Source organism: Euleptes europaea, chromosome 2 (assembly GCF_029931775.1).
Source record: "Euleptes europaea isolate rEulEur1 chromosome 2, rEulEur1.hap1, whole genome shotgun sequence".
NCBI lineage: Eukaryota > Metazoa > Chordata > Lepidosauria > Squamata > Sphaerodactylidae > Euleptes > Euleptes europaea.
The window spans coordinates 38,555,487-38,571,727 of NC_079313.1; the positions used below are offsets into that span (position 1 = coordinate 38,555,487).

The 16,241-nt window shown below is 39.7% G+C and overlaps 1 protein-coding gene across 1 annotated transcript in view; it reads left to right on the forward strand.

Moving 5' to 3' along the window:
- The window catches only part of VAV3 (vav guanine nucleotide exchange factor 3), a 247,371-nt gene that overhangs the window by 195,285 nt on the left and 35,845 nt on the right, over nucleotides 1-16,241 (forward strand). The window contains exons 20-24 of the mRNA XM_056867457.1: nucleotides 3,175-3,311; nucleotides 6,271-6,336; nucleotides 10,454-10,488; nucleotides 12,955-13,071; nucleotides 14,092-14,179. Coding sequence (XP_056723435.1) covers nucleotides 3,175-3,311; nucleotides 6,271-6,336; nucleotides 10,454-10,488; nucleotides 12,955-13,071; nucleotides 14,092-14,179 — 443 coding nt within the window. The remainder of the gene's footprint in view (nucleotides 1-3,174; nucleotides 3,312-6,270; nucleotides 6,337-10,453; nucleotides 10,489-12,954; nucleotides 13,072-14,091; nucleotides 14,180-16,241) is intronic.

A 16,241-nucleotide genomic window follows, 5' to 3' on the forward strand; every position in this document is an offset into this window, starting at 1 on the left:
TGTGTGGAATGTGGTTGCTCAATATATGCTCCTTTATCATCATTGGTGATGACAGACATATCCTGGCCCCCCAGTATGTACGATGTGCTGTTTGAGTGTTCAAATTATGTCATGTTCATTGGCTTTTATTCAACCATGATTTGTTTTTTCAAGAATGATCCTTGCAAATCCTTGAGCTCCCCAGCCCCCTCTGATGTAGCATGGAAATAACGACTTTTTGGTGTGTAAAAAAAGAAAAAAAAATGTTGTTGTGTACAACTGCTAGTGACTTTCATCAGTGGATCATTACTTCCTTGCTTCTTTCTTCCTGGTGCAGCCCCAAATCTCTCTCCTCTCCTCACTGCTCTTGGGGAAGTCAGAGTTTGAGGTCTGCAAACAGCAAGAGGCACCCTTCATTCAGTTTGCAGATATTTTCCAGGGGATCCAAGCCATGGCTTTTTTCTTACTTACTTACCTGGTTTCCAATGCACGTAGGGTTGCAAGGTTCCTCTTTGCCACTGACAGGAGGTTTTGGGGGCGGAGCCTGAGGAGGGCAGGGTTTGGGGAGGGGAGGGACTTCAGTGTCCTAGAGTCCAATTGCCAAAGCGACCACTTTCTCCAGGTGAACTGATCTCTATTGGCTGGAGATCAGTTGTAATAGCAGGAGATCTCCAGCTACCACCTGGAGGTTGGCAACCTTAAATGCAGGATTAAAAGGAGGTGAACCAATGCCCTTCGACAGTGGTATCCAACCTTTGTGACCTATCCAGGGCTTGTCCAAAGTTTTATGGTGCTGTAGGCAAACGATGACCTTGGCACCCAACTATTGCAGCATTCCATTTTCTGAGCAGATGTTTTTAAGAAACCAACAAACATCACACAAAGGGCACAGCTGACCCCATTATAAATCCCCAGGCAAGTGGGAATTCATCTCCTCCTCCTGTGCCAGCTGGGCCACAGCCGGAGTTTGAGCAGATGTGCTTGGGGGGTGCTGGGTTGAGGGGATCTGTGAAGATGGCAGATGGCAATGAAGACGTTGGTGGCAAGGGGCTCAGTGCAGTACATCTCCCACGGCAGGAAGAGGGCAGCAAAGCAATGCAGGGGGCCAAGCAAGAAGTTGGGCTGCTGAAGGAGTGGCACCAAGACAGAGCCCACGCACGCACACACCTCTTTCTATCTTTCTCTTTTTATCTTCTGTTTTCCCCATGTCCTTCTGAACAGCTCCCACCTACTCTCTAACCTTTCCCCCTTCTTTCAGCTACTATGGTGAACTTTTTAATTGCCAGACAGCTTTCCCCACCCCCATTACTGACACAGAGAGGGAAAGGGAGATGAGAATGTAAGAGGTTGTTGAGGAAAAAAGAAAGAGAAGGATGCAGAGAGCAGGAGGGCTTGCCTATGACCCGTATTCAGAGGCTTTCTGGCCCACTTTTGAGTCCCGACCATGGCCAGCATCAGCATACCCTGAGGTGTGGCAGCTGCCAGGGCCCAGGGCTCCTTTCAAGCCCGCTGCTGCTGACCCTCTGTTGGGTTTAGAAAGTGTAACTCTGTTATATTGGTTCTTGTAGGCTATCCGGGCTGTGTGACCGTGGTCTTGGTATTTTCTTTCCTGACGTTTCGCCAGCAGCTGTGGCAGGCATCTTCAGAGGAGTAACACTGAAGGACAGTGTCTCTCAGTGTCAAGTGTGTAGGAAGAGTAATATATAGTCAGAAGGGGGTGGGGTTTGAGCTGAGTCATTGTCCTGCAAAGTATTAAAGGTAATGTGCTAATCATTGTCCTGTAAGTATTAAGATAATGTGCTAATGAGGGTGTGGTATGTTAATGTGGAACCATTGTCTCCTGAAGTAATCTGTTAATATGTGGAATCCAAAGCTATCTGTTATATTAGCATTGCTGCTTTAACCTCATACGAGAGAAACACCTTTTCTTATTTTAAATACCTGGATTCTTTTGGGAAAATAAAGGTGACTTTGTGTGCCTGTGTGTATGCCTGTGTGTGTAAAATTAACACAGAGGCCAGTGCTCTAGTGGGAGATGCCCTTTTAACATCACCATTCATTAGAAAAGGCAATACAGGCAACATTTAGTGCTCTGGCAGAGTCTTTCCTGCTTGTAGAGTCCAATTGACAGGTTAAATTACTGTGTAAATCCAATAACACTTAAAGAAAAATGAGATTTTTCTTTTCCAATGATTGTATCAGAAACATGGAATGGTTTGTAATTCCAGTTGTCTTTGGACATGTTTCCTTTTCAGTGAGGTGCTTGAGTCAGATTGAGTCAAGCCGGCAGAATTTGTCCCTATCGGTGGCCAACGTGTTACTTAATCGCATCTATCACTTTTTTTGGCTCTAAAATTAGAAAGATAACCTTAAGATATAAACCTTTTATAGAGCAAAAGCTGTGTATACTCTCAGAAAAGGATGAACCTCCATGGTGATGAAATCGACTATTGCCTCAAGAGAGAATTAATAGGAGGACAGGACTGAGCTGATGAAAAAATTGATTCTTTTCCATTAAACTGTACGTGCTGTGCTTTTATGAAGCAGAAGCCTAAAGAAAAATATTTTTTCTTGAATAACTAAAAAAGAGAGAGAGGGAGAAGGGGAGGCAAATGGGAAAAAAACATCTCGTTTTATCACTTAGTTCATATGTCAAGTACAGTAAGATGCTGAAAGATGTTTAACTGTTTCTTCTTCTCCACTTTAAACTACTCATTAGAAGTAGTAAGTTTGTTTAAAGCACTGAAATGCTGGATTTCCCCCCAGGTTTCATAACTGGAATACTGCTTTATGTGCTTATCACTGTACATGCCAGGGTTGTTTTTGTATGACAGATGTTCTGCAAAGTAGCTAATGGTCATTAAATAAAACGTCAATTAAAATTTACATTGTAACCAGGAGACAACAAAACCAGTAGCATAACACTAAAAGGTCTGATAGAACAAAAATAATCAAAATGCTTAATGGCATGGATCTGGTAAATTTTCTTCAGGTGAGAATTCTACAGATTGGGGGCCACTGCCAACAAAATACTGTTTCAAATGGATAACAGCCTTTTCTCCAAAACTGGTGGCAGCAGCAGTAGAACTACACACAACTATTGTTTTTTGGGGGGGGGGCATCATATGGGAGAAGTTATCCTTGTAAGTTTTATCCTATATAACTAATCTCTATGTGTATTTTTTTTTTAAACAGGCTTACCAAAAATGCAAGTAATTAGAAACTACAGCGGGATACCACAGCCAGCTCCACATGATGGCCCTCCACTACACATCCAGACTGGGGACATAGTTGAACTCATCAGAGGAGATGCACATAGTCTATTTTGGCAGGTAGAGTACTTAACACAGGGACATTTCTGTTTCATTTGATGAAGGAACTTGTGGTATTGTTGACTAATGTGAAGAGCAGCCCTGCTTTTCCTCAGAGACCATGAGTTTTGGAGCCCAAGCATTGATGATGCCTAAGTAATCACCACATTGACCTCCTGTACAATAGGACAAGGTTCTTATTAGGCCATGTTGGAAATGCTATCTTCACACTAGAACTTTAGCCAGGCAAAGGATTGCTAAAGGGTAGCCAAGAGGTTCTTGGGGATAGTGTTGTAGAGAGTTACAGCAGGTCTAGCATCTTTTGTTTTAGTAAAACAATAGTCCTTTAGTGGTCAACAATTGTTGTTACCTGCCCTGAGCCTGGCTTTGCCAGGGAGGGAGGGCTAGAAATATAAAAAATAAATAAAATAAATAAACAATGGTTGTCAGCAATTTCACATCCTGGTCCTTAATCCGCACCGCTCGTTCCAACTCAGCCTTCTTCATTGCTTTATCTCCTCTCACTCAAGACACTCAGCTACAAACTTGCTATACTAGTTGATCACATTTTTATCCAAGGAGCTCCAGGCAACATTAGATGGATCTCCCCTCCTCCATTTTATCCTCACAAACAATCCTGTGAGACAAGTTAGACTGAGAGAGAGACTGGTCGGCAAAAGGTTACCCAGGCAGCTTCATGAGTGAGTAGGGACTTGAACGTGGGTCTCCCCAGTTCCAGTGCAATGTACTAACTATTGCACAACAGTGACTTTCCAGTGACTTTCTACACCTACCACATTAGTCATTAGTGCTGCCTTCCAGTTTGATATGATGTTATTTTTGGAACATGCAGCCTGCTTGCTGGGTTCATTCCTAACCAAATTATCATTTCTGGGCTTTCTGGCATTGCCTGTTTTTGAAGGGCACATTCTCTCTTCAGGGCACACCTAGGTTGGAGGCAGGCCTGGGCAAGGAGACACAAGCAGTAGAACACTCTTTACTGTTTTGTGGAGACTATTTTGATTGTGCTCTTTCATCACTGAAGTGTTGAGGGTTTTGAAAAACCCTTACTTCATTATATTTCAAGAGCGGGTAACATTTTAGCAATCGTTCCTATGTGTTCCATTTCTAGCCTTTGACATCTCATCATTCCATGTTTACTAGAATATTGAACAGAGGGGAACTTCGTTTTCTCAGTTTCTGCCACTTACAGGTCCTTCAAAATTCATGCTGAGTAAACAAAATTGATGTAATTTTTTACATTTTTGTTGCAGTTTGATCAGAACACCTTTTGCTTATTCCTGTCTCCTCTGCAGATTGCACTCTAATGTATAAAAAATTCTAAATGCCCAGTCATTAAAATATTTATGTAGAAGCTAAGTCTGCAATCTTAACCATGCTCACTTGGTTAAGAACCATTAAACTCAGTGGGATTTACTTCTGAGTATACCGCACTGCTTGGCAAAGAGTTTAATGGGACTTGTTCCTAGTAAGCATGCTCAGATCAGCCTTCATCTGTGTCCAAAAACAAGATTTTTACACCAAAACAATAGCAGAAAGCAAAATGAAAAATGTGTGTGTTCTTTCGGCGTACCCAGAACAACACTACAATGGCCCAAAGGATGTTGTGCAATTGCAAAGAGATCCTGCACAATCAATGTTGCATCACAAGTTTTCTGTTATATATACTGGCAGAGCTCGAAGCTTATCCCTAGAAGAAAGATCACACCAGTTTGCTCTGTGCAAATTCAAAATAAAAAAATCCCACATCTAAAAATAAAAGCCAGCCTGTACTTCAAAGGCCTAATTTTGCTACTGTGCTTTGAATGCGTGTCTGTAAATGCCACTGAATGCTCTAAACTATTGCTTTTCATTACCCTCCCATTTTTTTCCAAAGTTCAGTATGAAATTTACTGTTTATAAAAGAGAGAAATCCACAGTACTGGGCTGAGTCAGCCTCTTTGCTTTGTTCTGCGGAGCTTTCCTTTAGCAAAGAAAATGTAGGCAGGACTAATCAGCTAGTAATGTTGTAAAGTCATTCTAAGAGCATGTCATTTGAGAATACAAATGAGATACTGTCTCTTTTTAAAAATTCTTATTCAGTCCCTCAATGAAGAGAAATAGCATATTGGGGAGAGTTCTATACTATAAGCTGTTGATCTCCCTAGCTGATGGGAATTTCTTAATTTCCGAGTTCCCTTACAACTCTTACAAGGAGGCAGGGCAAGCTTTTTAGTTATCTCCTTGGGATGAGGGAGCACTTCCAATTTTCATGCTATTTCTCTTCCCATTGGAAAGGGGGGTATCAGGTGGAAGTTAGTCAGGGTCCAAGGTTTCCACAGGCTTAAGGGAACAGTATCTGGCATTTAGATATAGGTGGTCCACCTCCTTCTCCCCCATCAATCAATTTGCCTCATCACAAAAAAAAAGCCATAGGTTTGGATCGAACAATGCATGAATGAAAAGGAAAATGTACTTAGCAGAAGGTCTGCTTCTGCAAACAGTTGCTCAGGGGCTACAAATCACACTTAATATAATTTTAACAGAATAACAATGTGTATATGGAACAATGGAATCTGAAGTAAATGATGTACATGGTTTGACTTATTTTTGAAATTGTGTCAGAGGAAATACTAGTTCTATGCCTTGTGTATTTCAGAAAAGATAGTAAGGTTAGTAGTAGCCATGCAGTCATTTTCACTTAGTGTAAGAAGATAGCAAGGAATGGTTCAAGCATTTCCACAATGACTGTTGTGCACCTAAAAATCTTCCATGGTCCACAACCTGTATTCTTCAGGGTTCTTCTGTTATTATCTGTGAGAACACTCAACTCTATGTAGGCATTAACAACAAACAGATTGTTGAGTAAAATTTGTTAATTTATGTGCAGGTGTGAATAGCCCTGCTAGATTTATATTAATGATATGGTTGGGGTATCTTGTGTGTTCTCTTCTAATGGGATCTTCTTTTCTCTTTGTAGGGTAGAAATTTAGTGACAGGGGAGCTTGGTTTCTTTCCAAGTGATGCAGTAAAACCTTGCCCATGTGTAAGTAGAACTACATAATTTTATTTGTCAATGTAATTGTTTGCAGTAAACTTGCCTAGTTCTTGCCAATATTTTTATTAATCTTGCCTAGTGGGATTTATATTTTTTTTGTTTTGCTATTCTATGCACAATGTTATTTGAAAGTGTAATGTTGTTATGTGTTTGGTTATCGAGTTTAAAATTGGAAGTCTAACAGAAACCTGCATAAGAGATGGATTTAACTCATGAGAATTTAATAAGTTAAATTTTCTAACTAGTTTGCAAATAAAATGTACTTAAAGACTGCTACAAATGAGTTGTGCAGTAAAGTTGATTTCTGTACAGTGAAGGGAGCATTCTTCCTGTTCTAATATATTCTTCAGTCATCCTGGGTTATAGAGAGAGATTAGACCGTAATAATGGATTCAGAAATGCACCTGTGAAAACCAGGAAAGCTATAAAATCAAAGTGCTCAGTCTATTTTATCATATGCCTACGTGCTCTGATTTTCTTCCCCTTCTTCTATCACAAAGGTACGCATAATCCCAGAATATTGGAAATTGCTCACAAAAAAATTAGTTTGCAGTATATGCTGTTATAATTTTGAGTGCAAGCAAAGCTCTGTGTGAATAGCTCATCCTGTATAAAGTTCATTGAATCAGACAGTTGGATAGGGGCTTGAAAGGTCAATTAGTGTTCTGACCTCTGCAGTATGTCAAAAAATTGTCTACCCATCATCCCCTTGTGCTTCATGGAATGCAGAGACAGGAATTATACCACAGAAAGATTCTTACAAATAGTTGCATCTGGCTCAGGTGAGAGAGCCAAGCTTCATGTTGCAAGGAAAAGTTAACAACAAACTCCCAAACATTGAAGCAATGTGTTTGGGAATGGTTGTTTCTCAGTATCCTAGGGGACCAATTTATCAGATCCAAAGGGTAAATGACCAACCAAGTTCACAAAGGGAAACTGTACTGGAGAGAAAATTAAAATACCCCAAAAACACCAGCATGGTGTAGTGATTAAGAGTGGTGGACTCTAATCTGGAGAACCAGGTTTGATTCCCTACTCCTCCACATAAGTGGCAGGCTCTAATCTGGGGAACCGGGTTGGTTTCCCCACTCCTCCATATGAAGCCAGCTGGGTGAACTTGGGCTAGTCACAGTTCTCTTTGAGCTCTCTTAGCCTCACCTACCTCACAAGGTGTCTGTTGTGGGGATAAGGTTGCCAGCTCTGGGTTGGGAAATACCTGGAGATTTTTGGGGTGGAGCCTGAGGAGGGTGGGGTTTGGGGAGGGGAGGGACTTCAATGCCATAGAATCCAATTGCCACAGCAGCCATTTTCTCCAGGTGAACTGATCTCTATCTGCTGGAGATCATTTGAAATAGTAGGCTATCTCCAGCTAGTTGGCAACCCTGTGTGGGGAGAAGAAGGGAAGGAAAATGTAAGCCAGTTTGATTCTCCTTAAAAGGTAGAGAAATTCAGCATATAAAAACCAACTCTTCTTCTTCTCATCTTCAAGAAAGAAGGAACTCCAGGGTTTTGGAAACCTTATTCCTGTGTCACACCTGAGGCACTAGAATACACCTCACAACATATCTATCATACTTATTCAATTCTGCTGTTCATTTAGCCTTTTGCTTCTATGTCTGTCCTGGGGAAAGTGTTTTGCAGTACTAAAGAGATCAAAATCTTTTTTTCTGATCTGCATCCTAATATATTAATAGTCAGCTTGTAGCTAATACTGGTTGTGACCATTGCAGCTCTTTTGCCCCTTCTAAAGTTGATACAAAATTCTTCTTCTTCTTCTTTAAATATGTTTTATTAAGTTTTTTCAGGGTACAGAATGGAAAAATAGGGGGGAAAGGGGATAAGAAAAAAAACATACAAAATTCTTCAATGGTTCTTTATAGGAAAAATGCTCAAACACCATGTGTAAATTGTGTGACAATTGTACATCTATTTTTTGGTGAAAATCCCAAACTCATCTGAAAGGCAATGTTATAATTTCAGGGCAGTGTTGGGACCTTTTGTAAAATATATGTTGGTGTTAGCAGGAATGAGGTCGATTGCAAAACTTGCATGAATTTTCAAGTATGAATAAACATCAATTCTGGAATATTAGAGACAAAGTATTACTAGAAAGATAAATTGATGCTTCAGCACTGTGCACTTGGAAGGGCAAAATATAAAGATTCTGTTATGAAAAATGATAAGGTTGGAGACACTGAAACATCTATCAAATCTTCAAGGCACTGTAACGTTTACTATTATTATTAAATAACAGCCTCTACAACTTACCCATATAAAAGTGCCCAGAAAAAGCATAGAATACATATATCAAATGGCACAAAGAGTAAATACTGAATGAAAAATGGCTGAGCTCTGGAATATCTATAGTTCAGTGTTTTCTCAAATACAGGCTTTTCTCTTTCCTCAGTATGGCAGCAAACGTCTAAATGGTATAAATAACAGCTTAGACTCACTAGCTGACTTTCAGCTTCATTGTTATTAGTATTATGTTTAGGTATCATGTTAAAATCTGTGTCATTCATTTTCTCAACTATCTTATGATGGTTTTGTTGCTGTATAAAAAGAAAAAAGTACAGCTGAAGGCTATCTCATATGCTATAGTTTAGCAGCTACACCTTGATTTACCTTGTAAGAAGGGACACAAGATTGCACACCTTTATATCCTATTATTTGTATGCCCCATGTGTGGAACTAAGGGGAAGAAGGGGTGGAGACTTCTGTTGTAATTACCTTAAACAGATTCAGCTGCCACTTGATGAAAAATGTAAAGTGTCTGTTAGGCAAGGGGAAGGGAAATAGGCTGATGGAAACTGATCTAAATGCCACAGTCTCTTCTGTTTTAGACAAAGAGAATATGGCAAAGCAGCAGTTCTGCTCATACTCTGGATGAAGATGTGTAAGACAAATCTGTGAGAGTATGAGTGTCAGGGAACTATGGCTGACCAGAAACTGCTCCAATAGACACACCTCGCCTGAAAGTATATATGCTCTGCTGTAATTGGCCCCAGTTCACTGACATGAATTTTATTTTATTTATTACATTTATATCCAGCTTTTCTCTCATCATGGAACTCAAGGTTCCCTGAAGGAGGCTCATCCAGGCACTAGCTAATGCCCTACCAACTTGGCTTCTGCAAGGCTAGGTTGTTGTTGTGGTTGTTAATACCCCACCCTCCCCAGCATAGCTGGGCTCAGGGCAGCTTCCAACAAATAGGCACAAAACCATATAAATACATATGAATACATCAAAATTAAAACCTACAATTTAGAATTGGGACTTTTTTTTTTTTACACCGTCAAGTCACATCTGACTTATGGCGACCCCTAGTGGGGTTTTCAAGGCAAGAGACATTCATAGGTGGTTTGCCATTGCCTGCCTCCATGTCACAACCCTGGCATTCCTTGGAGGTCTCCCATCCAAATACTTGCCAGGATCGACCCTGCTTAGCTTCTGAGATCTGACGAGATCAGGCTAGCCTGGGTCATCCTGGTCAGGGCACGCTGGGACCTACACTGGGGGAAAATGCTAATTGTGTAACATAATCCATAATTTCAGCCCCAAGATACTGCTAATCTCAGGAAAGCATAGTCCCTTCACCCACAAAACACAGGATCTGAGGCAGTCTTCCCTTGTTGCTCTGTGCTTGGGAAGGCTTTGTGCGGGTGCTGTCATAATTTGCAGCACAGTGTCACATATGAGTTTGCCTAACCAGGAAAAAGAATGAACACAAAGTTCTGTGTTATTTTTAACCAGCAGTAGGTTGGCATTTACCATAATATCTACTTCCAGCTTTGAATAAATGCTTAACATGATTCGGTGCATGTATAAGCACCAATACATATGCACTTTTATGGGCTGAAGTTGGAGATTTAAAATAAATTAGCTCAAATAAGGTTTTAAAATGTGACCTTTTAAAAAAATTAAACATTCTGCACCATTGCCATAATAATGAAGTGTGTTTTAGCAATTTATTTTTAAAAGATATATTGATCCAGTCAGTTCAGTGTGCTGTATAGTTTTGTGAAGATCTTAGAGCAGTAAACTAGCCCAGCTTATCTGGAAAGCTGAAAATATTTTCCACTTATTTATATTTTCAAATCATAGGTTCCTAAACCAGCAGACTACTCTTCTCAACCATGGTGAGTGCCCGAAAGCTGTTTGGGTAGGGAGTAAGTTTGAAGAAGTAGCCTGAGAGAAAATTGGTATCCTGGCATTAACAGCAATCTAATTTGTTGTAGTTTAACCTTGCTGATCTTCAGCACAAGGCATTTTCTTGTAATGCAAGCAAAAGTTATTGAATATATACACTAACAATATTTTTGTAGGCCTGTCAAGCTTCACATGTTTAATATTTGTTTACAAGCCAATGAATTGGATCCAACCAATTTTTTCTATTGATGAAAAATGGAGGAGGGGTTTCCTTTAACCATCAGTAAGGCTTTGCTGGGTATCATGAGACCTACATGTGAGATGGGGACAGTATTAAGGAGGAAAATAAGGCAAGACTGCATGAAAAAGCTATGTATGCATATAAACCTGTATCCCTGTGGTCAGTGAAGTGATGCTGTAAAAAAGATACTGCTAAAGCTCTGAAGCCTAAGAGTCATATGCTGAAATTTGAGAGCCACCACAAACTACACGAGACCCAGATTACATTGGCTTTCCCTGCTATGACACACCAAGTGTGGAGAACTGAGCTGCATCAAGCTCCCTCAAAGTTTTAAGAGGACATTTCTTGCTGTTGTTGTTGGGAAAGCAAGTTGGGTCCATGGAATCCAGACCCAACTTGTTAAAAATGCCTTATGTAGTTTGGCCCACAGACAGTGAGAGAAAGTGAAAGCTTTCAACCTCTGGCATCTGTTTCCTCCCTTCACATTAGACCACCATTCTCTCCCACATCCCAGCTCATGATTCTCAGTCACTCCCTTTCTCTGTGTACGATAAGTGTTCACTCTCTATGTACACTATGCACTCTCTGTGCACACTATGAGTTGTTTTCTGTTGCCCAAGAAGGTCGGACCAGAACCAACGGGTTGAAATTAAACTAAAAGAGTTTCCGTCTAGACATTAGGAAGAATTTTCTAACAGTCAGAGCAGTTCCTCAGTGGAACAGGCTTCCTCAGGAGGTGGTAAGCTCTCCTTCCCTGGAGGTTTTTAAGAAGAGGTTATATGGCCATCTGTCAGCAATGCTGATTCTGTGACCTTAGGCTGATGATGAGAGGGAGGGCATCTTGGCCATCTTCTGGTCACTAGGGGTGTGAGTGTGTGTGGCGGGGAGGTAGTTGTGAATTTCCTGCATTGTGCAGGGGGTTGGACTTGATGACCCTGGTGGTCCCTTCCAGCGTTACGATTCTATGATTCTATGCATATTTCCTTTGCTTTCAATCTGTGGATGAAAGACTTTGAGAGGGTGATGGGCTGTAGCCATGTGTCTTGACCTTTAGTTATGTTAAGTGCTTTTAAGAATTCTGTTTCTGTTCACCTCCCTGAACTGCCCAACTGTCACTGAAGTCACGCTTTAGCCTTCCAGGGTGATGATGGTAAAGCAATCTGACCCCATGAATATAGTGTTTTTCCAGCTTTTGACAGCTGGCACACCCTGTTTTATAAATGAAAATTGGAGGCATGCTTCACTCTTACACACACACAAATTGGAAAGAAGCATATACAGAGTCATAATTCAAGTAGAGATGCAGCAGGTGTCTTCTTGTGAGAGGTAATTTTGGTGCATCTCTGTATTGGCTGGTAGATGCAGAGATAACATAGAGTCCTCCCTGAAGGCTGATAGAAAAAAATATCTCCAAAGCCTCACAGGAGCCTTTAGTCATTTCTTGGTTCTTTCAGGTCATACTGTTGTGTTCTCTCATAAGAATGATTTGTGATATTGGTTAATTGAAAATTGAGAGTATTCTACAAAAAAGTTTAAAAATTTCTAGTCTGATGTAAGGCAAGATACCATTGCTCCAATCGATGACAGAAAAGCAGAACTGCCCCTGCTAGGTCAGAAGCAGAATGCATGCAATATGGTTCTGGCTCTGCTGTCACTTATTGGAATCTTGATTCTATCCTGTGCAGTAATCCCAGACAAAGTCTACTAGATCATATCTAGATATGTGTACAAAAAAATCCCATCCTTATCTATTGGTTACTGTCTCCTGATACCTAAAGCTGGACTTGAAAAGTATACTTGCTTGATTGTCAGCCAGCAGATGCACTTCTTAGCACCCACTTTAGGTATTGGTAGATGGTAATCAGCAGATAGAAATGGGATTTGTTCACGCATCCACATCCAGATATGATCTAGTAGTCTCTGTCTGAAGTTACTGCACATGATTACTGGAAGTGTAAGGATGACCGTGTTTATGTAAATGACTGGTGGATTTCAACACAAGGCCACAGTCAACAAATGTACAAGAAATTGCATACTAACCATGTGACCCCTCTTCCAAGCATAAACTGCTTTACTGAACAGCTTATTATCATAATAATGTTGATAACTGCTATTCAGAAAAAGAAAAGAAAACATAACTGTCAAACTTTTCTCTGGCACTTGTGCTCTATGTTCATCTTGATAGAAAGTGTGGTTAATATTTACTTCATTGCAGGTATGCAGGAGCAATGGAAAGGCTGCAAGCAGAGACTGAACTTATTAACCGGATAAATAGCACTTACCTAGTGCGATATAGGACTAAAGAGTCAGGAGAATATGCCATTAGCATTAAGTAAGTGAAATGTAAATTTCTCTCCAGATAAATGTCATTATTGCTGTGATATGAAACATTCCAAATTTCAGTTTTGCTCACATTTTTAGAATATACATGCTGTTAATTTGCTTATGGGTCTAGCTGGCTAGGGAACTTAAGTTCTTATTGAAATCATTATACCCAAATCCAGCAAGAATCAGTCCATGTGCAGAAATTTCTTTTCTTTTCATGGGCTGTGGGGGGGGGGGGCATAACTTTTTTTGCATCTAGGCACTGAGTTTTTATGTTTTGCCCTAGACTAAACAGCTGTATGTTCAGAACATGTCCTAGACAAAAGAGCTACATGTTCAGAACCCAGGTGTATACTCTCTACCATTTTCATTATGTTCCCATGCTTTCCCTTCCTTTGAGGAAGGGAAATACAGTTCATGCATGCCCTTTCCCTCATCTGCTAGTAATCTGTTTGAGGAAGGAGTAGGTGGGATGGGAGATCCATAAGTGTTTAGTGCATTAATGGGTCTGTGACTTGAGGCACAAATGACTTTATACTAGTTAGCATAAGCTGAGGTATTGGTCCATTTGCATTTTAACTAGAAAATGTTTAGAATTGATTTGGCTATGAATTTAAGCCAAACAGAATCTTTTCTTGGACTTCAATGTAAATTGGAACAAGCTGTAAAGTGTCTAACAGAATTTTAATTTTTAAAAAGTTGCTGGTGTGTTTTGTCAATACATTTTTTTAAGGGGATCTTATTTTGTTTCAAAGCTGATTCTCAACATGAATTTGAATGCAAGCAGTTGCATTGGATCCCATAACGAGATCTTACTGAAAAGCTTTCTAAAAATCTGAATTAAGAGTGCGTCTTCTGCCAGACCATAATAAATGTATTTCGTTAATTAGGTGTCAGCTGTATTGGTGTGGATATACGTTTTGTCTTAAGAATTTATTCGTGTACGAGTAGGGCATGCCCTCAAGTAATTATTGATCTCTGCTGATTAAAAACACATTTATATTCATAAGTTATTCATTGCCTATAGGTACAATAATGAAGTGAAGCACATCAAGATTTTAACAAGAGATGGCTTTTTTCACATTGCAGAAAATAGAAAATTTAAAAGTTTAATGGTAAGCATCAGTTTAGATTTTATTCCCCCTTCTAAATGTGCAACACCCTCATCTAGCTAATTGTATTGATGTCTGAGTCTCTGGATCTGTTGGGGAAAAAATCATAGCTGAACAATGCTAGGTACTGTCATGCATTTTACCATTCTTGAATATGTCCGATGTTCCTACTCAAGATGACTTCAAAAATTGATTATTCTTAATACACATTAACAATCATTTGCATTCACAAACATGGTGATTGAAGAGGTGATTAAAAGGGTGATGAACTTGACTCCAAATCAAGACCAGTGGGATCAGCAAGTGTGTTATCCAAGGGAAAAAGAACAATGGCAACTACATAGAATCAGATGATCTATTTCTTTACAACACATTTTGAGATCATCAGGTAGCTTGATTATGTGTTAGAGATAAGCAGATTCCAGCTACTTTGATTTATTAATCTTACAAGACAGACTGGATGTGTTCTCTCTCTCTACCATCCAGTCTGTCTTGAATTTCTCTCACTATACATGTTGTTCAATTTTGTGGTGGTTAAGTTGTCATAACCTCATGCATTACCTTAACAAAGGTTTATTTTTGGCATTGTGTTAACAATAAAAATGCATATCGACACATATATTTCCAGGTGATAGTGGAATAATGCCAATGAAAAGAAATGTTGTGTAACTGCATTCCATTCTCTTCCTAAGCTCTTGCCCCATCCTCATCCCCTGCCACTCTTGTATTGACATAGAAACTTCAGAATTCTGCACAAGTCCATTCTGTGAAGTTTCTGAATGGATATATTAAAAGTATGCCCAGAGCCAGCATGGAACTTGGGAGAACTGAGTTCCCATTTCTAGTCTGCAATGAAGCTATTTACATGATCTTGGGCCAGTTATTGTTTCTCAGCATAATGAACATCACAGGGTTGTTGTGAAGATAAAGTGGAGGAGAGGTGAATCATGTATGCCACCCTGAGCTCATCAGAGCAACATTACTATAAAAAGGTGATGGACAGATAGACAATGGCAGAATTTACATTATATCCATTTAGTAAGTGATTTGCCTTGGACTATTATTTACTATTGCCATTTGACCCTCTCAGATCAGTTAAGGGGCAGCAGTTAGCTGAGTGTTTCCAGCCAATCTGGGGTTTCTTGTTTAACAGAAGAAATTGGTATCTGTAGCTGAGTCTTGGTGGGTACTTGAGAGATAGCAAAGGCAGTTGTGGTCTGCTGATTTCACTGTATTTTCCTATGAGGGTTGGTGGGTCTCTGTCATTAATAAATATGCTTGGTGCCTGGAGTGGGAGCCAGCTCTAAGATTGGAAACAGCAGGCTAATTATGATTAAATGCAGAAAAATATCATATGCAGTGGATCTAATAAATAACCGGAGAATTCATGAGTGACATGGAAACTGGCAACAAAAGTGTTTTATTAGATTAGGTACATTCAAGGTGATCAGCAGGCATGATATTTTCAAGAAATTCAAAAATCATTCATGTTCACAATGTATCTTAGGGTATGGGTAAATTTCTTGCACTACTCGTGATTTTTTTGGGGGAGGGGGTAAGATCTGTTGTTTCTTGATAATGGTGTTGGATGTGATGAGATATGTATTAAACAGGAAGTACAAGGGACCAAAGTACCTTTGTGTTTTTTTTGGTAATGTCTGAAATGGGGACTTGTATGAAAACAGAAGTCTAATGGTACAATCCTGAGCAGAGTTATACCCTTCTAAGTTCACTGAAATCAGTGGATTTAGAAAGGTATAATTCAGTTTAGGATACCTCTGTAAGTCCTTCACCATTGAAGCGGGTCAGTGCCTTTCAGTGCCTATTCTCTTAGAATTGACCCCTTCCTGAGAAGAAGTATGTTAACTTATTCAGTTAGACACCTAATAAGCAGGCCTTAACTAATTTCTTACCAGAGTAAGCTTTTTATTGAATAGCTTCAAAAATATGTATATGTATATACCATCTTAACATACTGTAGTATGTATGCATGTAGATGGTTACGAAGTCTTTAAATGTTACAAAAGTTCAGACATTTTTGTTGAGTTTGAATTCTAACTAGATC